At 41.1% G+C, this 27,221-nt stretch overlaps 1 protein-coding gene across 3 annotated transcripts in view; it reads left to right on the top strand.

The window, feature by feature from the left end:
- Window positions 1–26,384, top strand: part of BMPR2 (bone morphogenetic protein receptor type 2) — a 188,987-nt gene extending 162,603 nt beyond the window's left edge. For 2 of the 3 annotated variants that reach the window (XM_050969570.1, XM_050969569.1), the window contains 8 exons: window positions 2,497–2,727; window positions 6,172–6,286; window positions 8,522–8,682; window positions 10,295–10,442; window positions 11,225–11,361; window positions 15,218–15,390; window positions 16,540–17,819; window positions 20,173–23,175. In XM_050969570.1, coding sequence (XP_050825527.1) covers window positions 2,497–2,727; window positions 6,172–6,286; window positions 8,522–8,682; window positions 10,295–10,442; window positions 11,225–11,361; window positions 15,218–15,390; window positions 16,540–17,819; window positions 20,173–20,423 — 2,496 coding nt within the window. In that variant the 3' untranslated portion in view covers window positions 20,424–23,175. Of the gene's footprint in view, window positions 1–2,496; window positions 2,728–6,171; window positions 6,287–8,521; window positions 8,683–10,294; window positions 10,443–11,224; window positions 11,362–15,217; window positions 15,391–16,539; window positions 17,820–20,172; window positions 23,176–23,424 lie in introns of those variants that run through there. The other variant, XM_050969572.1, reaches the window with a different exon arrangement.
- The last annotated feature ends 837 nt before the right edge of the window (window positions 26,385–27,221 follow it).

Here is a 27,221-nt window from a genome sequence, read left to right as displayed (position 1 = left end):
GAAGCAGCAGCAACATCAGAAGAGGCAAGGAGGGTTCGGTACAGTCTCAATAATCAGGAGATCTCTCAGGTAGCAATTTGTTCTTCGTGGGGGGGGTTTCAAAAACGGGGGTACGCTCAAAAATAAAATGAGAGCGGAGAAAGGACCCCCCAGAACCCCTGGCTGATCAGACCAGGCAGCAATGCAGGAACCTTTCTGAGGTGTGTTTCAAAAATGTCTGGTTTTAAAGGCAAACTTGGGCAGTTTCCCACCAGTAATCCTGATAGGCTCCCTCTGTCACAGGGGAGGGGGCACAGGGGAAAAACTGAAGGTAAGCCCAGAGACATGCCTGGACATAGTCCTGTGCAATAGGTGACTCAAGAGCACATGAGACTATGACTCTTGCCCAGGATCTTAAAACCACAATAGGCCTTGCAGCTCTGGACATTGCCTACCCTACACCAAGCCCAGGTTCAACGAGGTGATAACAGGACTAACCCTTTGAAAAGGGCAGTGGTCCCACTTAGCATGCAGCACAAGTGGCCATCCCTTTGAGAAGGGCAATGGCTCTTGTTAAACAACTTAAGGGGCCCTCCCTTTGAGAAGGGCAGTGGCCCTGGTAAACAACTTAACAGCCAGGGAAGGGCGGCCACAGGAGAACAGAAAACAAAATGGAGTCTGGGGAAACAAAATGGAATAGGGGAATAGCTGTAACGGACAGATGTAACTGTGGGAAAAGGAAGGAACCCGGCTAGACTCAGGCTGACTTTGCAGCTGGCATTTGGAAAAGGATTGTTTTATTTTTAATTTCCGAACTTTCAGCAAGCTGTCTGTGGAAATAAGTGAGACACAATAAACATGAAATTCTGCAATGCCATATTACAATATAACTACTCAAAGTAGAACCACAGTTGTAAATTGTGACACTGTGCTAGGGTTCTTGGAACCATGAGCTGCCATGTTACCCCTCAGCCTCAGCAAGTGAGAGCTTTGCTGCCGCTAAGAGATGTGTTAGCTCCCTGACACACCAGCTTGTCTTCCGTGCCAGCAAACTCTTTTCAGGACTTTGCCAATCCAAACCTTGCTTAGCAGGTTATAATCAGTGAACTCTAGTTCCTGAGGTCACAGAGACATCTTTTCTCCAGTGCACAGCCCCTCTGACTGTAGGACCTATAAAATCTTACGTTCACTGCCCCTTTAAAGACACAGAACACAGCATCTTATTAACTTGATTAGAGGGTTAGCACACCCTACTCTTCCATCAAACCACTGAGTTGGTTTATGGTAAAAGTAAAACCAGTTTATTAACAAAAGGACATATGTTTAAGTGATACCAAGTATAAGGAATAAGGATAAGAATTGTTACAAACAAAAGTAAAAAGATGTTTATAAGACTAAAACTCAACTTCAAACTAGTCTTTTGTTCAAAGTTTTTCTCACCACAGTCATCTTCCAGCACGGCAAACCCGTTCATTAACCAGAGCTCAAAGCACTTAGTTTCTTTGACTCCTCAGGTGAAGAATGATTTAGAGGTTCGCTTCCCCCTCTTTATAGTCCAGTCAACCTTTGAAATGCATTTTTTCTGAAGAGTATCCCCTAATAAAGTTCCTTTCCCCTGCTGAATGTAAATGTCACACTGTCTGGTGTAGAGGCTATGCTGGCTTCTTCCCCGTTTATGATTTTTTTTACAATGCAAACGATCTTCCTGCAGTCTCCGATACCCATGGTCTTTTACCTGGCTTGAATATAATGGAAGACACACTCAAGCAGGCAGACCCACATTCCTTTGGCTAGAAAAAAATCTGTTTTACCTACATGGCTGGTTTACAGACCATGTGTAATTTTATATATAACGTTAATGTGTACATTTCACAATGATATTAATCACCAGTGTGTCACCTGTTCACTTCCGATACCTTACATGACACCTTTTAGATACAGATTATGACAACAGTGAGTTGGGGTACTGGGCTGGTCAAGCCAGCTGAAACTCAGTGCTTGATACCAGAGAGTCCCTTGCTTTCTTGGTTTGAGACACTTTTAGGGTCACAGAAATGCAGCTGTAGGATCTGTCTTCTCTGAGAACCATATTCAATACAGTGTTCAAAACGTCATAGTTTACTTGGAACCCTGCTCTTTCTCTCATGGGACAGTAACTGTTTTAAAAACAAACTTTTTAAACTAGAGCTAGAGGTTTGTATTCCAAAAATTTGTGCTCACATGTATATTTCTTTGCCTGTACATTATGGGTAATTCCTTGTGGAAGTATAGTGCTATGCCATTATCAAATTTTAGCATGTGTATGCATTTATTTCATGCAGATCTGAACCTCAATTTTATGAGAATGTATTTCTTGAATGCTGACACTCTATTTGGTAATACATGTGGAGTATATGATAGTGAAATTTTAAAACGTGGCCCATAACTATACATATTCATTCTACTTTGCAGCGTGAAAATCTCTCTTGATCATTACTATTTTAATCCATGTAATGACTACTTTTAACTTTTTTACAGCTGATTGGCCGGGGGCGATATGGAGCTGTGTATAAAGGTTCCCTAGATGAGCATCCAGTGGCTGTAAAAGTATTTTCCTTTGCTAACCGCCAGAACTTTATCAACGAGAGGAACATTTATAGAGTCCCACTGATGGACCATGACAATATTGCCCGCTTCATTGTGGGCGATGAGCGATTCACTGCAGATGGACGTATGGAATATTTGTTGGTGATGGAATATTATCCCAATGTAAGTACTTCACAGAAAATAAATTGGTTTATACCTAAGAATAGTAAAGTAGAGAGGATGTTGTAGTGTCCACCCTGGTGCTTAGGTTGGTATAACTTATATTGCTCAGGAGGGGTCTTATTCACACCCCTGAGCGGTGTAAGTTACACTGAAATAAGTGATAGTGTTGACCCAGCCTAAGGGATTAAGGGGTGAGTAGCTACTCCCTCAGGTGTGGCCAGTTGGTTGATCAGCAACAGTTGACATAAGAAACTGCAGCCCAGGCAGAAGGGGGCTGCTGCCAGAGAGGCTGAGAACCACTTTGCACCAGCAGCAGACTGGCAGAAAGCTATTCAAGGAACAGGATTAGAAGCCCCTGAGGACTGATATGAGACTGCTGGGGAGGGCACAGAGGCCCTAAGCAGGTATCGCATCTGCTACACTCTCTGAGTTAGAGGAGATAGGAATATGACATAAGGATTTGAGAATAGCTGGAGTTGAACTAGGAGGCTAGAAGAACAAAGTCATAAAGGACCAGTGTACTTCAAAGGAGCCTGAGGTCAGGCTAGAAATACTGAATCACCTCACCTTAATTCTCCCACAGCAAATAAATTGAGTTCTATGCAACTTATAGTGTGTGTGTTACGGAGGTGGGAGGTGGAGAGTGATCTTTCACATGAGATTTTTAAAACTACGGATGAGTCTGGTTGCTCCTTGTGGACATTAAAGACCTCATAGTATATTTGTTTAAAAAAGATAGGCAGGAAGTGAGACTGATGGGAATAATTTTCTTCATGCCCTTTGCCAAAATGTTGTGTAGCATGCTTTGTTCTGGTTGATTTTGCTGACCTCATACCAGAACTGGCTGAATTTCATCATTGGGGGAGTGTGCATACATAGTAACTAATGTTACATATATTAATGATGAAATAATTATTATAAAATAATTGAAGTGTATGTGAAATATATATAACAAACACAAGCTTTAATTTTTATTTAGTTCTTGTTGGTTTTAATAGATAAAATAGTTAATATATTCAGGCTATCAGATAACTTTAAAAATAAGATTTGTCCTTGTATAACCGAGCTACTAATACCATATTCTCTACTATCCAGAAAGATGAGGATTGTGGGATGAGTCTTTGGGGGTGAAAATGGGTGGGAAGCATCAGTGTTCAAACAGGAATGGAATATCCAAGGGTAATTATTTTAATCAATAGTAATAAATTATTTCTTATATATAAATGCTGCCCATCCAAGATATTTTAAGCTTATATATATATATATATATATATATAAAATATACACACACACGCGCGCGCACTTTAAGTGAGAATTAAAAATGAATACAATAATATAAAAGCTATATAAAATATTTTAAAAGCCAAACTATGTGGCATAACTTGTAAAGGAGACAGTACCCTAGGTGCCAGTGATTAAACTTGAATGCTATAAAGAATGTCTTAGTTGTCAGCGATTTAAACTGAAAATGCCTCTGAAAAAGCACTCGCAGTGATAGATGGATATGTAAGTAGAGAGACCGCTACAAACCAAGAATTCCCACAGGAAAAGCTCAGTCACATGCAGACCTCAGGTGCAGTGATTTACACAAGCAAAAAAAGTGTTGTAATTGTATATCAGAGATATTCTGAGATGTGTGATGTAAAAGTTTACAGAGTATTGTCAGGCAGTGAAGTAGTAGCCTTTTTGTTACAGATCACTTTCCCAAACTTAATTTTCTAGTTGAAATTTTCCACATTTGGTCATAACCTGGGAGAGAGAAAAAATTGTTCTTGAAAGATCAAGTAAAACTGGTTCAGCTAATTTTCAGATATGAAGACAATGGAAAAAATACGCTTTTGCCATTGTGCTATTTATGTACCTGAGTATGAAATGAAGCGGGTCTTATAGGCAAACATAGTATGCAATCGTGTAAATAAGCACTTTATTGTAATGCATATACTACCCCTGGGGGAGTTCTGCACCACTGTGCAATGCAGAATTTGTGCAGAATTTCCTTTACGTCCACAGAACTGGGGCTGCAGAGCTGCTGGCTGCCACTAGGGGACATTGGACCCAGCAGAGACCAGCTCCCTAGCTTGCAAATATAAGACACTGTTGGGAAGAACGGGGGTCTGGAGAGTTCCTGGCAGCTGCATTTCCCAGCATGTCCCAAAGGAAGGTGGCAGTGTGCAGGAAACTCTGTACAAGCCCGGGACTCAGCATCAGGCAGTTTCTCACTCTGGATCCCTGGGCTCTAAGAGGAGGGCCTGCAAGAGTCTGGGATAGGGGGTAACCCACAGCTGAGGTCTGGGGATAGTGGATGTGGCTGGCTGGCCTGGGTGTGTGCCCTATCGCTGGGATCTGTGGGGAGGGGGTGCAGGTGCCTGGCCTAGGCGAGCACCTCATGGCTGGACTTTGGGGAGGGGACAGAGGGTCTGAGTATCTGGGCTGGGGAGTGCTCTGTTGCTGGGCTCTGGGAGGAGGAGAGGTTTAATGGACTGTAATGTTAGTAAAACTACTTGCATAAAGGAGTGCTTATGGGAGTAAAGATTGGTAGGATCTAGTCCTTATTTTACTGGGAATCTTGCATCTTCCAGATAGATGAGACTGGAGTTTTTCCTATAGACACTTTTTGAAAATAAGAGCTATCTGGAATCTTTTCAATTCCCAAAATGACAGCATTCAGTTTCTCTTTCAGATTTGTTCCTCCACAGCTTTGTCAGGAGCTCTATTTCCTTGTTTAACTTCTCTCGGTGGGAAAGGGGATCATGATGTTCCTGTTTCTATCCCTGCAATATTTGCTGACTGACTGAGGGTTTGTCTACACTTATAGCACTTAGTGAAGACGCCGTCTACGTCGACATTTATATTCCACCTCTCAAGTAACTATGTCAACGGGACAAGCCCTCCTGGCTATGTAGCTCTGTCGACACTGCAAGTTTGGCTGGTATGAATGTGTTGCTCAAGGGGGTGGATTTTGCACACCTTGAGTGACATAGTTATACTAACATCAATTGGTAGTGCAGACCAAGCCTAAATCTGCTGGGACTGGGAAAATATCAGGGAGATAAGTTAGTAAACCTCTTATTATGACTAAAATCCTGATATTGTTGAAAGTCCACCACTTTGTACTCAACATAATAGTTTCTTCAGTTACCTTTGTTCAGGCACTATTCATCAGGAATTTCAGAATATTATAACAGCTGCAAAAAATAAATGCAGTCTCTTGGTTTATCTACTTTCATTTTCTGACTAAACCAAAAAACCAATAGCAGCAACAAACACTCATAAAGGTAAACTTGGACCCTGATCCAGCAACTGATGGGATGCAGGTAGTCTGATGAGCAATTTCAGGATCAGGGTATTAGGGAGTACTGTGTGTCATGTGGGCCCTTGAAAAGATTTTGACTTGGTTATTCAACATGATAAAATGTCAATGCTCTGTTTTTATTCTTTCTCTAGGGTTCTTTGTGCAAGTATTTGAGTCTTCACACCAGCGACTGGGTGAGCTCCTGTCGTTTGGCACATTCGGTAACCAGGGGCCTGGCATACCTTCACACAGAGTTACCTCGAGGAGGTATGGTCAGGAAGGGACATGTTTTCACCACAATAACTGAGCTGGTACCAGGTAGTAGTTGGGGGCAGGAGGTGGTTGTTTTGTTTTTAATCTTAGTAGTGAAGAGAAAATATATGGTTTGAGAAATTAATTAATGTGAGCAGATGATGACTCAAAATAGACTACAAAGAGCTTCCTGCAGTACATTCTGATCTCCTGAGTACTCCAGGACCATGATGTAGATCTGTAGACACTTCTATGAAAATGTGGAATGAGATGCTACAGAATCCTATAAACAGGCAAGCAAGAAGCAGAGTTGCACAATGCTGCTGTATCATAGCAACAAATTACTAAAGACCTAAAGAATTTAACGTACAGTATCTAAATGCAAGAAAATGGATGAAGTGTTCTCATGCATTGTGCAGTTCAGGTATAGGTCACTGAAATAGTGTATGTGGTTTAAAAGAGTGGGTATGATGTATATGGAAGGAAAATATTTAAATCTTCTGTTTTATTGTAGTTTTATTTTTCATACTATTTCATTTTTTATTTCAGGACAAAGATTATAGCTTTTTGGTGTATAAATGACATGACCTACATACTTTAATGGTTTATTACAGCGCTAGATGGGACAACATACTTATATAAGCGTTTTTCTTCTGTGCTTGCATGCTTCATTTAACATTTTAGGAGCTAAAGTATCGTGATTTTATACCAGACATATTCTGAGATGTGTGATGTAAAAGATTACAGAGTATTGGCAGGCAGTGAGGTATTAGCCTTTTTGTTACAAAAGGAAAAGATAAAAAGCTGTGGAAAGATCAATTCACCAGTAACTGCTAGAACTTGAGAGTGTGCTGAATGTTTGATTAAAAAAGCAAGGTTACATAAAAATAAGGATTGATATTTGCTAAGACAGTGAAAAATAAAGGAAAATAGCTACTTAAATACCAGGCTAGTGCTACCATACTTGGTATTCATGTATGCTAGTGAAACTGCAGCCACCACTTTAATTTAATCATTTTGAAATGTACATCCAGGTATCTTCGTAAGCAGCTATAATTGTGTAAGCCGTCCACCACCATAGAGAGAGAGCAATAGACTGATTTGTAAAAGCCAGCAAGGAGCTCGCAGTGTTTAAGAAGCTCCTGTGGTTCTATGAACATCAGATCAGAACAAAATCACCTCTATAGTCTTGGCTGTTGTAGTGAACAAGTCTTGATTCAAATAATGGATATAAACTCTTCCACTGTCTAGCAGTAGTAACTTGAGAATTCTTGTTAAGATTATAGTCACAATATTTTATGATAAAAGCATTGCTAAGCCTCTGTATAATTAACTTGTTCAGCTATATTATACAATTTATAGTGAAATCCACAAAAATTTGCTAAAAACATCTATACTGCAACTAAAAACCTCTGGCTGGCCCGTGCCAGCTGACGTGAGCTCGTGGGCCTAAGGCTAAGGGGCTGTTAAACTGCAAGGTAGATGTTCAGGCTTTGGCTGGAGCCCAGGCTCTAGAACCCTGCAAGGTGGGAGGGTCCCGGAGCTTGGGCTGCAGCATGATCTGAAACCTCTACACTGCAATTAAATAGCCCTTTAGCTCAAGGCCCACGAGTCCAAGTCTGATGGCCCAAGTCAACCATGGGTGTCTAATTGCAGTTTGGACTTACCCATGTGTGTTCAGTTGTCCAACTGGAGTAGTAAATTTAAGAGGAATCTGAGGTTCTCCTGTGGGGCAACTGAGATCCATTTCAATAGTACTGTAGTGCATTCAAGCATTGGAATAAGTGTGAGACGTATACTGATATAAGTGCCCCCATCTGTCCAGTTTCTGCACAGACACCAAGCTAATTATAGTGAATTGCTGGTGCTTTCTTTTAAATGAGGACTGTATGAATATGGTGACCTCATTTGGACTGGCCATTAGATCCGTGACAGCAGATCTGTGCTTAAATATACTACAGCTAAAATGCTGAACTACTTTTGGAATCAAAAGAAGCTTACTGACTATTAGATCTATGTATCACAATTATATAATAATGCATTGCACATAAATAGCAAAATATCATGAACACCTGTCAGTGTTTCAGTAGTTAATAGAACGTGTTGCAGTGGTCACTGTAAGCAGGGGAAATTGTTAGCGGCCTTAAAAACAAAAGTTCTATAAAAACCAAGCAAACACAATTTGGTTCCTCTTTTGCCAAGCAAAAGAGCTACTCAAGTAATAATGAACATTTCCATCTCTCCCAATAGACCATTATAAACCTGCAATTTCCCATCGCGACTTGAACAGCCGTAATGTATTGGTGAAGAATGATGGAACATGTGTAATTAGTGATTTTGGATTATCCATGAGATTAACTGGAAATCGACTGGTACGTCCGGGCGAGGAGGACAATGCAGCCATTAGTGAGGTGAGCGTGAATTAAGAAAACACAATGATGGGCATTTGTAAATGGTATCTAGCAAGAGAAAAATGAATTTGGAAGCAGTCTTGAAATATTTGCTCCTCCAGTCACAGGGTAAATGCAATGGTTACCCAATTTCTATGAAGGGAAGATATTGAAAAGAGTGGGTTATAGCATTGGGGCGATAAGATTCTTTGGCCCTTTTAATAAAACATTTTAAAACAAATTTGGTGTTTTTGAAAGAGAACATATAGACAGCCCTGGAGTTGGAAGTGCTCTTTCAATAGAATAGGTCTGACAGATCAGTGGCAGTGCACATTTTCCCACCAAAGCCCCTTGGTCCAAACTTGGAGAGACCACTGCTAGGTCCCAGAAAGTAATTGACTCTCCATACCAGTTCAATCCTTTGTGTCTCTGCTGAGATCTGTAAACATAGGTGCAATTGCATTGGGGTTTGTTGTGATGTGGATACACAGTCTTTAGATCTTGTATTGAGATTGCCAGTTCTTTTCGTATAGGCCCCAAACAACCTTCAGATGGTAATGATCTTTTGTCATGACCAACCCTGAACTGGATTTGAAGAAGTGGCATGGAAGTAAAGTCTCCATGTCCCACTTCCAGCTTTCTGCAAGCCATTTAGACCCTTCCATCATCCCCTGACATCATTATGTGGTCAGATTGTGGAGACTGAAGGGTGCTGGCCCATGCAAGGATGTTTAAGAACCTGCTTCTTTCTGTAACTTGTAGAAGCATGAATACAGTGGAATCTGAATATAGGAAACTCAATTATAGTGAAGCACTGCTTTAAGTGAAAAAGAGTGAAAGTCCCAGAATGCTTCAGTCCATTTACAGTGAAGTCTCACTTCTCAATATGTGTTCAACTGTGTTAATGTAATTCCCTTGGAATTCAGCTATAATAATAATAATAATATGCTATAAATAAATAATTCTTAATGCTTAGATGTTAATTCTCTAGATATACAGAACTTAATGCCTAACTGAAGAAAGAGGCAGAGAGAGAATAAGTTACCACTTTTTAAAGGGCAAGCATAAGTGGAACCTAACACTACCCAGTCGGTAACGAAGAAGGGCTGGGCTGACCTTGCTGCCTGTTCCCCCATGAGAGTAGATATGTGTGGCGATAGACATGCGAGTAGGCATACAGTCGTCAATGTTCCCTGAACCTGCAGGAAAGAAGGGGCGGCCCTGCCAATGTTCCTAGAAGATGAATGATTTTTCCCAGTAGGTCCTCTCCTGTTGCCATAAAATACTCTGCTATAAAGTGAAGTTATTTGTGGAATTATTATTCCTCTATCAAAGACTTTCCACTGTGTCCTGCTGAATATGAGGACACAATACAAGGGACATAATCATTTATTTTGCATGTATTTGATAAGTACAACAGAAGCAAGATAGCGCAGGAAAGGTTTTGTTATGACTAGGCTGGTGATAAGAGGTTAGAGTCCAAGGATATACGTAATGGAAGTAACTGCTTTTTCTTCTAAATGATAGAAGAAAACACAAGGTAGGGTAAGAATAATAAATAGGATCTGTAATAAACTGAGTCAAATGTAGACTTTACCTAATGAGTTAAGACTGCAACTGTTTGTTCTTACAGGTTGGTACAATCCGCTATATGGCTCCTGAAGTGCTCGAAGGAGCAGTGAACTTGAGAGACTGTGAATCTGCTCTGAAACAAGTAGACATGTATGCACTAGGCCTTATCTACTGGGAGATCTTCATGAGATGCACAGACCTCTTCCCAGGTAACTAAAAGATTGACTGAAATAATGAAGTTAATAAATATGGATCAGAAACCAAATTTGTGTTTTCACATTTTAAAAACACAATCCATTACACTTGTTTTACAGAATAGATTTTTCTTCACTGTTTTTCACCTTTATCTCAGTGCCTGTTAAGGATTTTATTGGAATTAGTACAGTGTACTCAGCTGTAATACAGTGGACATGGATGAAACACATCCTGGTATAGTTCATTTGCCCTTTTGATACCAGTATCCTCTGAAGCCTCACTCAGTGCCTGTAATATGGTAGAAGGGGAAATGGGCAGGTAAAGTGGAACCCATAGCCACCCTTGTATTTATTACTGAGGTGCAGCCTGTGGATTTAACAGGTGCTGGCATGTAGTATTCCATCTATAGCCGAACAGCTGTACATGGCATGCTGGGACCTATAGTCTGATTGTGCCTCCCTCCCATGTTAAATACAATCTGTTTGGTTTTTTTTCCATACAAATTAGATGTGTCCCACAGGTTCCTGGGCAGTTGCCAATGCACCCATCAATTAGGCAAAGCTTTGAGTGCCTCCCTAGGCAGTTCTAAACAATGACTTGTTCATATTTAACTAACTCAACTACATTTTGTTAATTTAAAATGTCTGTTTTAAGGGAAAGGGAAGAAAACGTCATAGGGAGCAATCTCCATGCCAGCTCCTCTCATGTAAAAGTTCTTGATTCCCTGTTTGTTTGTTTTTTTACAGCTGTGATTTCATTATGGGGTTTTTGTTTGTTTGTTTTTCTTTCCTAACAGGGGAGTCAGTGCCAGAGTACCAGATGGCATTCCAGACAGAAGTTGGAAACCATCCCACTTTTGAAGATATGCAAGTACTGGTGTCTAGGGAGAAGCAACGACCAAAATTCCCAGAAGCTTGGAAAGAGAACAGCCTGGTAAGATAGCTGCCTCAAGTAAATGCTTCTTTTTAACTTTCTAAGTCGTGCTCTCCCTCTTCAAAGCCAAATGTTAAATCCATTTTTTTCTACTTTACATTAATATTTAAAGTTCTAGAGCTGCTCCAGGCTGGACTTCTTAAAATACTGAATTCAATTTAAAAGAATTCATTGTTATAAAACAGTTCAGATTAAAACTAGGGGTTTTAAAAGAGAAATACTATATTTACTACTGGATTTTTAAGTGTTATAGGTGCAAAAGTACATTATATTTATTATTAATATTATTATATGCCAAGTGCCCAAATTTCCTCAACGTAAACAAGGCAGAAATATCAAGACAGTCCATATCTGGAAATTTTATAAACTAAGAATGCCTCAAAATTTTAGCTGGTAAAAATTGCATAGTATCTGCTATTGAAGCTAAGCAACATAAGGATTGTAAAGCTGAGTACTTCCTTAAATTATATCTTCTTTTGCCAAGATATATGTTCTTCAACATTTGCAGAGCTTACAGCGTTCACTGATCATTTAATAAATATTACCAGATTTTAGAAATACTATGTTGCTTATTAATTTGATATTCATTTGAAAAATTTCTGTTCTCAAAAAATATAAATAAGGCCATTTTCTGATTAGGAGATGAGAAAAATTTCCCAACTTTTTGTCTGTTCCACTGAGCTGATCCAGCACTGAGAATATCTGTTGCACTCTACTCCCTACTTAGTAATTGAGTTAAAATAATCTCTGTAAATTGGAGGTGATCTTGAGGCTGTTTGTTAAAGGTAGAAAATGAAAAGTATGATGATTTACATGTTTATGTCAGAACAAATATAAAAATAGTCAAAGAAGTGAGAGAAATGGTGGGTAAAAAAATAAATGGACTAAATATTTGGCTTTTAATAAAAGTGATTTTCTAGTTGTATTGTTTCAATGGCTGAAATTGTCTTCTTGAACCATCAGACTCTTTGGTAGTCGATGTGTAACAACCTGCACTCTCAAGGTGATAGTGAAGCTAAGGCCATATCTGCTCTAGCGCGTGTCAACATGTCTTAAACCATTTCAGATCTGGACATGGTCTACCAGAGTAATGTTATTGCAAGACATTGTGACGTTTTTGAAAAAGTGAAACTACCTAGAAACGGTTGCACAGGTTCATCCATATTGTTCAAGAAAACCATGGTGCACTGTTCTCACTACAGCACGGATGTTATATTGCTGGTAAATACAGCTCTGGAAGAACCAAATTTGGCACAGTTGTAGCTAGTCCAGTTCACAATGTTGATTGGACTCTTTGGGTATGTCTGCACTGCAGTAAAATACCTGTGTCTGGCCCGTGTCAGCTGACTTAGGCTTAGGCTATGGGGCTGTAAAATTGCAGCTTAGCTGTTTGGGTTAGATGAGGCAGGGCACTGGGATCTCAGGGTGGAGGAGGGGCCCAGAGCTTGGCCTCCAGCCCCAGCCCGAATGTCTGCACTGCAGTTTTATAGCTTCACAGCCTGAGCCCCACAAGCCCAAGTCAGCTGACATGGGGCCAGCCAGGGGTGTGTTAGTGCAGTGCAGACATACCCTGTTGATGCTCAGGTTGGGTTATGTTGTTTTACAGATTTTCATTTTAAATGCTAATTTTGTTGAACTATAGAACTATTAGGATTATTATAGGGTGGACTGGTAGCCCCTGTGTTTAGATGACTACCATTTTTCTTGTGTTGTCACTAAGCTTTTGACTACATTCCAAAATAACTGAAAATGTACATTCTAATCTAAGGCTGGGCCTATGCTGCTTACAAAATAATCATCAGTAGCAGTACCCAGGGCTACCGGGGAGGGGAGTAAGTGGGGCAATTTGCCCTGGGCCCCACAGGGGCCCTGCGAGCCATGGCCGAGAACCCCTTTCCTGGCTAGAGACGCCTTTTTAATTTTTACTCACCTGGCGGCGGTCCGTGTCTTTGGCGGCACTTCGGCTGCGGGGGGACCTTCAGTTGCTCCAGGTCTTTGGTGGCACTTCAGTGGCGGGTCCTTCAGTGCTGCCAAAGACGCGGAGTGAGCGAAGGACCTGCCACTGCCGCAGACTCGGACCACCTCCTGGTGAGTACAAGTTCTGCAGCTGGTGGCGCCTTTTTTAATGTCCGCTGCCCCGCTTTGCCCCAGGCCACCTGAATCCTCTGGGCGGCCCTGGCAGTACACACACTTCAGTAGGAGCACTAGGAACAGACAACATCTCTATGAGGGGCAGGGGGGAGAACTAGTCTAGGCATTATCTAGTAATTTCCCTCACCTCCTCCAGACCCAAGACATGGTCCCACTGGTCCATTTCCCAACTCTAGGGGCACCTGTTGGGGAAAGAGCTCTCCCTACCTCCTGGGAGGAGTGGGAAGAGAGGGCTGGGCTCCTCTTGACCATTCCTTAGACCACTGGGGACATATGCTGGGTCCATCTTTACCACCCCACTCCATGGGAATAACTGCCTTGTGTTATGCGCGAAAGTTTCAGGGTTTAAACCACACCAGTGATGCATGATACGTGACAGTTACAGTTGCACATAATGCATTTTTTAGCAAATTTACTATTTGCCGAATCTTTTTTGCTAAACTTGAATTATGATACAGTCTATAATTACATGATCACGTTCTATTTTTTCCATAGGGCCCCGTCTCATTTGGTGCACTGGATGGTGCTCTGGGGAATAACCAGGGTGGTGTAGTGAATGAAACAGTCTGTAGATTCCCTGCTTCATTTGCTCTAGAAGCTGGAAGGTGTGTAATTGGCTCAGGGAGGGAAATACAGGAAGAAGAAGGATGGTCTTGTGGTTAAAGCAGGTGACTGTCACAGGACAGCTCAGGTCTATTTCTACCACTGTTTTTGTGTATGACACTGAACATGAAATTTAGATTAAAATTTTCAAAAACACGTAAATCCCATTTTCAAAAGAGGCTCTGAAATACTGAGGTGAGTTTTGAAAATGGGTCCTAGGCTCCTAGGCTCCTAAAATACACAGGCTCTTTTGAAAATTTAAGCCTTAAGTCAAAATGTTAGCAGGTAGCCATTAAATGTGTTCTTATTTCCTCTGTGCCCCACTTACGACCCTGAGGAAGTAGGAGTGTGGAGCACTTGTAACTGCAACTGTGCATGCTCTGCACCACTATGTGTGGAGCACGGCAGCATGGTCTGGAGGAATGTTCAGAGTCTCACATGCCTCTGCCACTGACTCATGAGAGACTCTCTCTGCATTTTGCCATCTGTAAAATGGGGATAACAACCTTTTCATATCTCTCAGTGAAGAGAAATTCGTTGATGTTTGTGAGGTACTCAGAGCCTGCAGTGATGAACAGTCTGGAAGAGACCAGGAGAAAATAAGTGATCTTGCATTAATTGTGTCTCTAGCAAAATAAAACAGGAACCGTCAATTGAATGATAGGATAAAAATGATGGTATTCCTGAGTACACTCTGTACATTGAATGAGGCAGGGCCTCAATTTAAAAAAAAAAAAGTATGTGATCATGTAATTAAAGACTATCATAATCCATATGCACCAGAGCCAGAAGGAAGGTTGCACAGGCAACCATAATTCTGGCATTTCTTGATTTTTGAATACTTGACCATATATTTTGTAATGTAATATATTATGAAAGGTATTAGGATTATAGCATCATGTAAATGTTCACTCTTTTGTGTAAATTAACTTTAAATAAACAGATTTGTGCATTTTTACCTTCATTCTCTCATTAAAATGTACACCAGCTTATGGCTAAAAGTCAGTATTCCACTTAATTCAGATCACTATAAATCATAAGGAAGTAGATTAAAAACACAACATGTAAAGGAGAATAATTTGACACAATGTTTCTCTTGCAGGCTGTGAGGTCCCTTAAAGAGACGATCGAAGACTGTTGGGACCAAGATGCTGAAGCTCGACTGACAGCGCAGTGTGCTGAAGAGAGGATGGCTGAACTCATGATGATTTGGGAGAGGAACAAATCAGTCAGCCCAACAGTCAATCCTATGTCTACTGCCATGCAGAATGAGCGGTAAGAAGTGAAGTAGTCTGGTGTTAGTCAGCTGTCCTCAGTACACAGGTCACCCTGGGAGTGAGATCAGAATGTTAACAGTAGCTGACTATTCTTGGGAACTGGCATATTTATATGAACATGTGTGACCTAGTGTGTATATGGACTTTGCATAGTTTTGTGTAGATTTTTCACAAACTTACTATATGAATCCACAACAAACTGATTCCTTGTAGCTTTGGGTCCCCAGATTCCCACAAATTCAATATACCTATGATGTACACAATGTATTTTGGAGAGAGAAGATCAGACCTTCTCACTGAGTTATATAGCTACCTGAAAAATAGCCTTGAACTTCCACAGTCAAAATAAAGAAGTGATTATGAAGTGTCTTCAGGAACTCTTGCTAAATGATTCATGACATTTCTGTTTAAAATGTTTCTGCTAAAAGCTTTGTGTGTTCACTGCCAGCTGAGAGACATGAGTTCAGGAAATCATTCAGATTCCCAGTCCTGTATTTTTCAAGTAAGGAACCACAAGGTCAGCATTGACTTTATAATGATTCTGACCTGCAGAGAGAGACTGCGTATTTCCCTTTTCTGACTGTAAATGATCCAAAGGGAAGGAGAGTCAGCTGAGTTGATATTAATGCTCTGTGTATACTAAAGATCCTGTTTGGGGTTACTCTTGATACCCAAGGCAGTGTGTCTTACCATATTAAACTTGTGTTTAAAATTATGTATCATGGATTTTTATCATAATTTGCAACTCCATGATTTTTCCTGTTTCATTTCCTCCATCCTCTCCGCAGGGCTCTCTTCACCTCCCTCACCCCAAGATCTCTTCATTGCACTTAGAGTGGAGCCTCAGCAGTGAAATGGGCAGTCATCAGATGGGATGACAAAATTCCTTACTTTTGGCTTTAAAAACAATTAAGAGGCTTTGTTACATAAATAACATCCATGATGAAACATGCTGCCCTACAAGTTCAATTTCATGGCAGCCAGAATTTTTCATGGAAGCTATAGTGTGTTATCAGAGCTCCTTAAGTGGTTGGTCTTTGGATTATATGTGAAGGGAAAAATAGAGACCTTCAGTGGTGAGAGGCAGTTTGTTTATATATATATGTATATAAAGTCTTAATGTCAGACTTTTTCTTTTCTTTTAAAGCAACCTGTCACATCACAGGCGTGTGCCAAAAATCAGGCCATATCCAGATTACTCTTCTTCCTCTTATATTGAAGACTCAATCCACCACACTGACAGTATAGTGAAGAACATTTCTTCTGAGCATTCAGTGTCCACTACACCATTGACTTCAGGGGAGAAGAACAGAAACTCCATTAACTATGAACGACAGCAAGCACAGGCTCGCATCCCTAGCCCTGAGACTAGTGTCACCAGTTTGTCCACCAACACAACTACCACCAACACAACTGGCCTCACGCCTAGCACTGGCATGACTACCATATCTGAGATGCCTTACTCAGATGAAACAAACCAACATGCTACAAATGTCATGCAGCCTGTTGGACCAACTCCTGTTTGTCTGCAACTAACAGAGGAGGACTTAGAAACCAACAAGCTGGATCCAAAAGAAGTAGATAAGAACCTAAAGGAGAGCTCTGATGAAAATCTGATGGAGCATTCCCTTAAACAGTTCAGTGGACCAGATCCACTCAGCAGCACCAGCTCCAGCTTGCTTTACCCACTGATCAAACTTGCAGCAGAGGTGACAGGACAGCAGGACTTCACGCAAGCTGGGAATGGTCAAGCATGTTTGATTCCAGATGTCCCATCTACTCAGGTCTACCCTCTACCCAAGCAGCAGAATCTTCCGAAGAGGCCTACTAGTCTACCTTTAAACACCAAAAATTCAACAAAGGAGCCACGACTGAAATTTGGTGGCAAGCACAAATCAAACTTGAAGCAAGTGGAAACTGGAGTTGCCAAGATGAATACGATCAATGCTGCAGAACCTCATGTGGTAACAGTTACCATGAATGGAGTGGTTGGGAGGAGCCAAAGCATAAACTCTCATGGTGTAACAACCCAATATGCCAATGGTGCAGTGCCATCTGGCCAGACAACCAGTTCAGTGGCACACAGGGCCCAGGAAATGCTGCAGAATCAGTTCAGTGGAGAGGACAGTCGGCTGAATATTAACTCAAGTCCCGATGAGCATGAACCTTTACTGAGACGGGAGCAGCAAGTTGGCCAAGATGAAGGTGTTTTGGATCGTCTAGTGGACAGGAGAGAGCGACCGCTGGATAATGGCCGAACAAACGCCAATAACAACAACAGTAATCCATGTCTAATGCAAGATGTTACTACACTTGGCACCCAGAGAATGACAACATATCCTGGGCAGACCCAGACTAGAAGAGCACAGAGGCCTAATTCACTAGATCTGTCAGCCACAAATTCTTTGGACAGCAGTAGCTTGCAATGTAAGTGTTGACAGAACTCAAAAAATTTCCCAAACATTTTCTTACCTGAGAATTAAACATAAGTGCGTGGTTGAAAAATATCTGTATTGTCTCACAGCCCAAATAGCCAACCCCACCTTCCGAATTGCATGCATATTTAATTTCTATTGGTGTAATTTCACTCATCCCTATTACATTAAATTTGTAGCCCCTGGCCTGAAAATATATCAGTTTTCTCCCTCCCTCACCTGTGGAATAAATTGGTTTCCTTTCTAATCAATTCTACTTTCACTCTCCAAATCCAATCACTTCTAAACCTCTTCCTCTTTGCAGAGCTTCTCTGCTACTGCCATCCCGGTTCCTCTCCTGGGTATTCTGGAGACCCTAAGCCTTCCATTTTCTCCTCCTGTCCAATATTTCAGGGTTGTTAAAATAAATGATTACAATAACTAGTTACATATGCCATTATTTTTAAATGACTGGTTGTACTATATTATTATTAGCTTTTCTGAATAAGTACATCTGATTTTATTGTGGTAAATAACAACAATTACAGTTATATAAGTTACTTTTCTTGAAATATTCCAATCCTGTGAGCTGATGTCTTGGTACCCAATATTGGTATGTAGCTCTCACGTATAATTAGCATTAGATACCAGGGCTAAGACCTGGAAGATCAGTATGTCCCATTAGGGGGGCTCAGACTAGATAGAAAAACTACAGACTGCCCCATACATTTGTCTGAATCCCAGAGTAGTAGTAAATATTTCATCAACATAATGTGCGTGTTCGAGAAATTAATCAACAGTTGTATAAAGCAACATATTTTTAGATATAAACAACTTTAATAGACTGTAGAATAACTGTAATCACCCTTTGGGCTTCAACAGCAAAGGACACAAGAAGCCACAATGGGCTTTTTGTCTTTTCCCTGCAAGGCAAAAGTAACGAACGGTTATAGCTAAGCTCTCCATTGGTTATAGCTTCCATTAGTTATTCCCTGTTCTGTTCAGTTTCAAAGGGACTGTTGGAAAGGCCTGTTTATCTTTCTTTGGGGGAAAATTTTTCTTTTCCAAAATACCCTGTGTTCTTGGAAGGAGCCAAGGTAACTGGGATTGGAAGCCTTTGAATGTGCTCAGGCAGACAGAGAATATATTATTAGCGAAGTTATGTGGACGTGGGGGCTTTTTCAGCAGAAACTGAGGAGACACACATGTTTAATTAGCAATGTAGAACACAATGGTACTTTTTGGAAAGGAAGAGTGCAAACCAGCAACAGAGCACTCATTAAATATGGTTAAATGTTCACTGGTGGAATGGTTTTCTAGCTTCAGTTTGTTCTAATGTAGTAAAATGAATTCAGTTAGGTTTGGGGTTGTTTTTTTATTGTAGTACTTTTCTCTTGCCTCATCTTTTTACAGGTTAAATAAAGAAGATGTAGGTTTTATTTTTTTACAATCGAATCTCAGTTGCTGATATTTAAACACAGAAAAGGTGACAAAACAACTCTCTTAAAGGTTTCACTATCCTAGACTCAAGTTCTGGTTCAGGAAAATCAGAGACTAGACCAGGGGTAGGCAACCTACGGCACATGTGCCAAAGGTGGCGTGTGCGCCGATTTTCAGAGGCACTCACACTGCCCGGGTCCTGGCCACTGGCCCGGGGGGCTCTGCATTTTAATTTAATTTTAAATGAAGCTTCTTAAACATTTAAAAAATCTCTTTACTTTACATACAACAATAGTTTAGTTAGATATTATAGACTTATAGGAAGAGACGTTCTAAAAACGTTAAAATGTATTACTGGCACGCGAAACCTTAAATTAGAGTGAATAAATGAAGACTCAACTTACCACTTCTGAAAGGTTGCCAACCCCTGGAATAGAACATTTGGCCTCAAAATGAAAAGCTGGGTTTTGTCTGTGGTCATGTATGTAAGAACCTATTTGCCAGGTAGAATGGAATTTAAAAGGGAAATGATGTAATGATACCATTTAAAAACTCAGCATTTACTGCCCTGTAATATTGCAGTAGTGCTTTGTCTCCCATTCCAAGTATAGAAAAATAGCATGGATACAAAAGTCACATTAATGTAAATACTGAGGGCTAGATTCTACTCTCTTACACCACTGTATGCGTAGGGTAGCTGAATTTACTCCACTGGGGTTACTACGGATTTACACTGTAATAATGGAGAGCACAATCTGGCCCTTTGTTTTAATGGCACCCACTGTACATAAATACTAGTCACCTTTCCTGTCACTATTGCCAGTTTTGACAGGATTTGTTTTTTTCAGCCTACATGTACATGTAACTACCTTGAACTCTCAAGCATACTCTTCTTGTAACATTTTATTTGCGACTTTTATTTTCAGTAGGTGACTCATCACAAGATGGCAAACCGGGCTCAGGAGAAAAGATCAAGAAACGTGTGAAAACTCCATATTCACTTAAGCGGTGGCGCCCTTCAACATGGGTCATCTCCACTGAACCACTGGACTGCGAGGTGAACAACAATGGCAGTGACAGGGCAGTCCACTCTAAATCCAACACTGCTGTTTACCTGGCAGACGGCGGTACTGCCACAACAATGGTGTCCAAGGATGCAGGAGTGAACTGCCTGTGAAATATTTTAAAAGCCAACAAAATGACATTTTTGCATTATTTGAAACAAACATGCAGAAGACATTTTAAAAAACTGCTTTCTCCTCCTGTCAGCACCCCCTGCCAAGAACTCGCTTTAAATAGATTTCAGCTATGCAGAAATTTTTTAGCTTATGCTTCCATATTTTTTGTTTCATTTTTTGAACGTTTTTGCACTTTTATTTAGTATCGCTAAGGTTAAGTCTGTCTGTCTTTGACCACAGAATTATATATATGTGTATCAAAAATGTGGTCTCAAAATATTTTTTTAAAAAAAATAACAAAAAAAATGTATTGCTGATAATCAGTTTGGACCAGTTCCTAAAGGTCACTAAAAACATAAGCAGACTATAAGGGTATGTCTACACTACGGGATTATTCCGATTTTACATAAACCGGTTTTGTAAAACAGATTGTATAAAGTTGAGTGCACGCGGCCACACTAAGCACATTAATTCAGCGGTGTGCATCCATGTACCGATACTGTCGTCGATTTCCAGAGCGTTGCACTGTGGGTAGCTATCCCGTAGCTATCCCATAGTTCCTGCAGTCTCCCCCGCCCATTGGGTTGAGATCCCAATGCATGATGGGGCAAAAACAGTGTCGCGGGTGATTCTGAGTAAATGTCGTCACTCATTCCTTCCTCTGGGAAAGCAACGGCAGACAATCATTTCGCGCCCTTTTTCCCTGGATTGCCCTGGCAGACGCCATAGCACGGCAACTATGGAGCCCATTTTGCCTTTTGTCACTGTCACTGTATGTGTACTGGATGCCGCTGACAGAGGCGGTACTGCAGCGCTACACAGCAGCATTCATTTGCCTTTGCAAGGTAGCAGAGATGGTTACCATCCCTATTGCACCATCTGCCATTGTAAATTGGTGATGAGATGACGGTTTTCAGTCATTTTGTACCGTTTGCAATTGGAAATTGGCGATGACGGTTATCAATCCTTTTGTACCATCTGCTGCTGTCATGGGTGCTCCTGGCTGGCCTTGCTGAGGTCAGCTGGGGACGCATGGACAAAAATGGGAATGACTCCCTGGGTCATTCCCTTCTTTAGGTTTTGTCTAAAAATAGTCAGTCCTGCCTAAAATAAGGGGGAAGTCTACTAGAGAGCCAGAGAGCACAGCCGCTCCGGGTCAGAGCCCCAGAGATCCCGCAGAAATGATGACCTGCATGCCATTCTAGGGGGTGCCCCTGCAACAACCCCACCCATTGCTTCCCTCCTCCCATACCCCTCCTGGGCTACCGTGGCAGTGTCCCCCCATTTGTGTGATGAAGTAATAAAGAATGCAGGAATAAGAAACACTGACTTTTTAGCGAGATAAAGTGAGGGGGAGGCAGCCTCCAGCTGCTATGATAGTCCAGGCAGGACATTAAAGAGTAGGGGGAGAGGAACGCAGCCTCCCGCTGCTATGATAGTCCAGGGAGTACAGAATCTTTTCTTTAGACATGAAAGGAGGGGGGGCTGATGGAGCTCAGGCTCCAGCTGCTATGATGAGGACAGTTACCCAGCATTTTGTACCGTCTGCCAGGAATGACAGGGAGTCATTCCCATTTTTACCCAGGCGCCCCCGGCCGACCTCACCAAGGCCAGCCAGGAGCACTCACAGGATGATGACAAGGACGGCTAGCAGTCATTTTGTACTGTACCGTCTGCCACCGGGGAAGGGAGAGGAGAGGATGCTGCTGTTTAGCGCTGCAGCACCCTGTCTACCAGCAGCATCCAGTAGACATACACTGACATTGAAAAGTGGTGAGAAACTATTTTTTCCCTTTTCTTTAAGTGGGGGAGAGGGGGTAAATTGATGACATATTCCCTGAACTACTAGTGACAATGTTTTTGACCCTTCAGGCATTGGGAGCTCAGCCAAGAATGCAAATGCTTTTCGGAGACTGCGGGGACTGTGGGATAGCTGGAGTCCTCAGTCCCCCTTCCCTCCCTCCATGAGCGTCCATTTGATTCTTTGGCTTTCCGTTAAGCTTGTCACGCTCACTGTGCTGAGTCCCTGCTGTGGCCTCTGTCTATCATAGCCTGGAAATTTTTTCAAATGCTTTGTCATTTCGTCTTCTGTAACGGAGCTGTGATAGAACAGATTTGTCTCCCCATACAGTGATCAGATCCAGTATCTCTCGTACAGTCCATGCTGGAGCTCTTTTTGGGTTTGGGACTGCATCGCCACCCGTGCTGATCAGAGCTCCATGCTGGGCAAACAGGAAATGAAATTCAAAAGTTCGCAGGGCTTTTCCTGTCTACCTGGCCAGTGCATCCGAGTTCAGATTGCTTTCCAGAGTGGTCACAATGGTGCACTGTGGGATACCGCCCGGAGGCCAATACCGTCAATTTGCGGCCACACTAATCCTAATCCGACATGGCAGTACTGATTTCAGTGCTGCTACTCTCGTTGGTGATGAGTACAGAAACCAGTTTAAAGAGCCCTTTATATCAATATTAAGGGCGTTGTGTGGACGGGTGCAGGGTTAAATCGGTTTAACGCTGCTAAATTCGGTTTAAATGCGTAGTGTAGACCAGGCCTAAGACAGGTTTGACTGCAGTGGTGTCTTGTACCCATGTTTTCTTTTCTGTGCTTAAGTTAATTAGTATGTTTCTATGTTACAGAGTGTATTATCTTTTGAATGCCCTACTTTTCTTGTGTTATGTTGAAATGTGCAATAGTCTATAGTTCACAGTATGCTTTATTGGAAAGTGCGTTTATAAAACTGCCACACATTCGCCCCCTCTTCGTGAGTATTTGTTAATTTTTTTCCTGACAGTTTGGCAGTCGGTCATTAATGACAGTGAACTTTGCACACCATAGCCAGCTTGAAGCAGCTGCCTATATCTATCAATGAGCTCTAAGATTATAATGGAAAATGCATGAATTTTCCCCACCTTGAAAGGACTTTTAAAAGGAACAAACAAAATATGATTTCAGCTGCCTTTCTTTTCAACCTTCCATATGTTAACCAGTTTCCTTCATAGGAGACATGACACTGGAAGGGGAAGCTCTAAGCAAAACAGTGTTGAACAAAATGTGAGGAAACGAAGTAAGTCTGCCATTTTTCCATTTCATTTTTGCTGCAGTTTCACAGTTTATATTTATGAACATTTTTTATTGATTGCCATTAATGTGTATTTATCAGAAATCCTAATGAACTGTCCTACTAAGATCTTGAATATAAGTAGGTTGCATTTTGTTACTTACAAGAGAAAAAAGCCTGACTTATGATTGACACAAAACAGTCATGTGATGAGCAGCTAAGCGTCTATTAAATACCTCCGCAGAGGTAAATATTGAGGTCTGGAGCCATGTCCATCAAATTGCATATGGAAGTATGTTTATCCTAATTGGCGGCAGCTGAGTTAAGTGAAAACTAGTTTTCTTAGAGTTTTGTATAGACGTCTTAATTCATCTTGCTTTTAGAATTTTAAACATGCACTTTTAAAAGTTATGGCCATGTGGGAGAGATTTCAACTTTTTATGGTGAAGACACTCAGAACGTATGTAACACTACATACATTGACTTCATGTATTGTGACCATTCATCTCTTGAGGTGAGTGACCACAACTTCCTCCGAGGGTAATAGAACTTGTCTAATTAAAAAGAAGTAATTACTTCCTTACTGGCCATTCCACCCACATGAGGCCTGTGTCTCAAGAGTGATTATTTACCCTGCTGAAATAAATTTAATAAGAAGTAATTAGCTAAAAAATTGAAGTATCTAGCGTGGTGTGGCACTGAGCAAAGCTTTGTAGCTGTATTTGAAAATGGCTCATGTTCCAACACCTTAAAAAACTGTGGAAAAATGATTCAGTCAGCATGCCAAATTCCTATGGCAGGATGCTGGCAGTCAAGATTTGCCACCAAACTTGCCTTTTTTCAGCTGACTGAATCTGATTTCTGTCCTTTCAAGACCATTCATTTCCTTGATATTGCTCTGGTACAATCTTTCCCCATAAGGTAACTTTTTCTAACTCTCTTTGAGCCTCTGATGATTCCTGCCATATGTAATATATGGCCTTCCATATCTGACTCTGTTTCCAAGCTTCCTTGTTTGTATTCCTGTCTCTCTCTGGCATCTTATCCTGCTTCCTAAATGCTGTAGGCCAGATTCTGTTGTACTGCTGTCAGTTACACCAGTATAAATCCAGAGTTACTCTGCTATTATACTGGTGTAACTGAAATCAGACTCTAGCCCAGTATAGTTGCAGGAGTGTAAATCAGGGCAGAATTTGGCCTCCAGCTCTTTAAGCACTGCCCAGGTCCTTACACCCAAATAAAGGCCCCTGCTTTTCTCTTAGGCACAACTCTGTTAAACTAATGTATAAATATACAGCTGCTTCTCTTTATGTTGCTAAAAAATTTTCTCCATTTTATTTTCAGTTCTTCCTCCTGCTTGCCATCTGCTGCAATCTTACATCCCAGATACTGAAAACTTGCCACTTGCTCAGTTGGCTTGCATTACAGGCCGATCTGAATTCTTGGTACTATAGTCATAATATTGCCTGTGCTTTTTGTTTGTTTTGGGGTTTACCTCACTTGAAATTCTTCACACTTTTTGGGTCTATGTGTGAATTTCTGGAGTACAATACTTTGGTTTTTTGCAACAATCACGATATCACGTGCATAATGAAGATTGCTCACATCTCTTCTAGTGACTTTTTGCTTTGCCTTAAGTGTAACCTTTATCATCATTTCAGAGTGTTAGTTTAAAACACATCTGTAAAACACTCAGTGACAGTTCTCAGGGCACCCAGGACTGTGTGTCACCTTGGTTGCCCCCTACCTCCAGCAAGAGGGAGTCTTTCTTATGGTAGCTGGGTGTCAGCTCCTTGACACCATGAGCCTTTCAGCCGCTCGCGCGCTTTTCTCTGAGCTATGCCATCCCTAACTTCACCTTGCACCCCAATCCCTGAGTCCTTTTGAATTATTTCCCGGTGATATCCAGCCCCTAACATGAGCTACTCACAAAAATTCCAGACCCGCCCATTTTATTTTAAATCACGGCACCTGTAAACCACGCAGCACTTGTGAGCATTCAGACTAAAACAAAACTAGGAGTATTTAAGAAAGAATAAAGATTTCACTAGAAGTGAGAGAAAGGGATAGAAACAACTTATGACAATGCAAATCTGGGTCAATGATTACCTTTCCTATATAATAAGGTAGTGTTTCCCCCCCAGGTTCAGTCAGTTGCTGAGCTGGCTGGTGTCACAAGAATCAGGATCTAAATGTTCATGAAAGCCCCATGCTCGTAAGTGGTTTCCTCAGTGAATGGATCCAGAGTGCCTTTCGCTCTTATGTCTTTATTCATAGCCCTGGTGATATCCTGCCTGCTGTAATATTCTTTTTCACCTCCAAGTGGTTTCAATCATCGGCAGTTGTCTTTGACGGTTTTCCATTGACTGTTCTGGGATGTGGCCAGGTTAGATAATAGACCTTTGCATTGCCTTGCCAGCTGACTGGGGAGGGGTGACAACTCCCTCTTGCTTGAATGAGACATCATCGAAACAGGTTGCTCCGGTGACTAATTTTTACTCCAATACATTCAGTATAAATACATTATTTCTTAAATATCCGTACATACATCTCACAATGATTGAGTCTTGACAAGTTATGAGCTTTCTATAGGTACCTTTTATGTTACTCTTTATGGATAAATATCCTGTAAGTAGTGTTTGGTGCAGTGAGCTTGTCAGGTCTGAGGTCAGAGATGTTTGCAAAGAACAGGGGCCCTTTGCCAAGGAGCCTCTGTATCACACACTCACACTCTTATCTAAGGGTTTGTCTACACTACAGCCTATGCCAGCAAAATTTGTGTCGCTCAGGGGTGTGAATATTCCATCCTCCCTGCACAACATAAGTTACACCGACATAAGCACTTGTGCATATTGGGATGTCGGTGGGAGAGCTTTTAATGCTGACATAGCTTCTGCCACTGGGAGAGCTCTCTCTGCTGTTGGCAGAGAGTGTCTTCACCAGATGTGCTGCAGCGGCACAGCTGTACGTATAGACATGGCTTAAGTTGAAACATGATAAGAAAAGAAAAATTATTTGCTCTAAATACTACTGCTTTCTGCCAAGGCTGCTTTTGCCAAGGCTGATTACACCAGTCTTGTAGCTTTTGTTTTAGGCCAGTCCTTAGTAAGAATTCAAACTTTTTTATCCTTGATGCAATCAAAGGTTTAATAAAATCACTGTATCAGATGGAAAAGTCTTTCTGGCATTCTGCAATTTTCCCTAAGCATCCTTCAAGCAAATATAACTTTCACATTTCTCAGGTCTTTCTCTAACCTTTTGTTGAAAACCTTTGGGGTAAATCACAATGGTCAGAAAGTATCTGTTGTATAATCTATGATGGATAAATATCATTTGTAACATAGTAGAAATATGTACACTTTATCCCAATATGAATTCTAGATCAAAAGGAGCAGCTTTATTACTTCTAAAGGTCAAGCCATACAGATGTTAGGTATATATTAAAATGTTCTAATTTTGCAGCATTAGATGAGGTGAGACTAAATATGGCTTAATTCTGATGTATAATTAGCAAAGCCTTTGTTTTGCTCACAGTAGGTAATCTTATCTTTCCCACAGAAAACAATTCCTGTAATTAAATGACATTGAATTATAGCTCACAAAAGTACCTTGGAGAGTCATACTTAAGGTCAAGTCAAATGCGAGAGAGAATTCTGCAAATCAAACCTATTTGTTAACTAATGTACAGTAAATCAGTTTTGGAAAGTCCAGTTTATTTCTTTGTTCTTTAAAAAAAAA

Source organism: Gopherus flavomarginatus, chromosome 10, assembly GCF_025201925.1.
Source record: "Gopherus flavomarginatus isolate rGopFla2 chromosome 10, rGopFla2.mat.asm, whole genome shotgun sequence".
In the NCBI taxonomy this organism is placed as follows: domain Eukaryota; kingdom Metazoa; phylum Chordata; order Testudines; family Testudinidae; genus Gopherus; species Gopherus flavomarginatus.
Note: the sequence above shows the minus strand (reverse complement) of the source record. Positions and strands in the feature narration are given on the sequence as shown.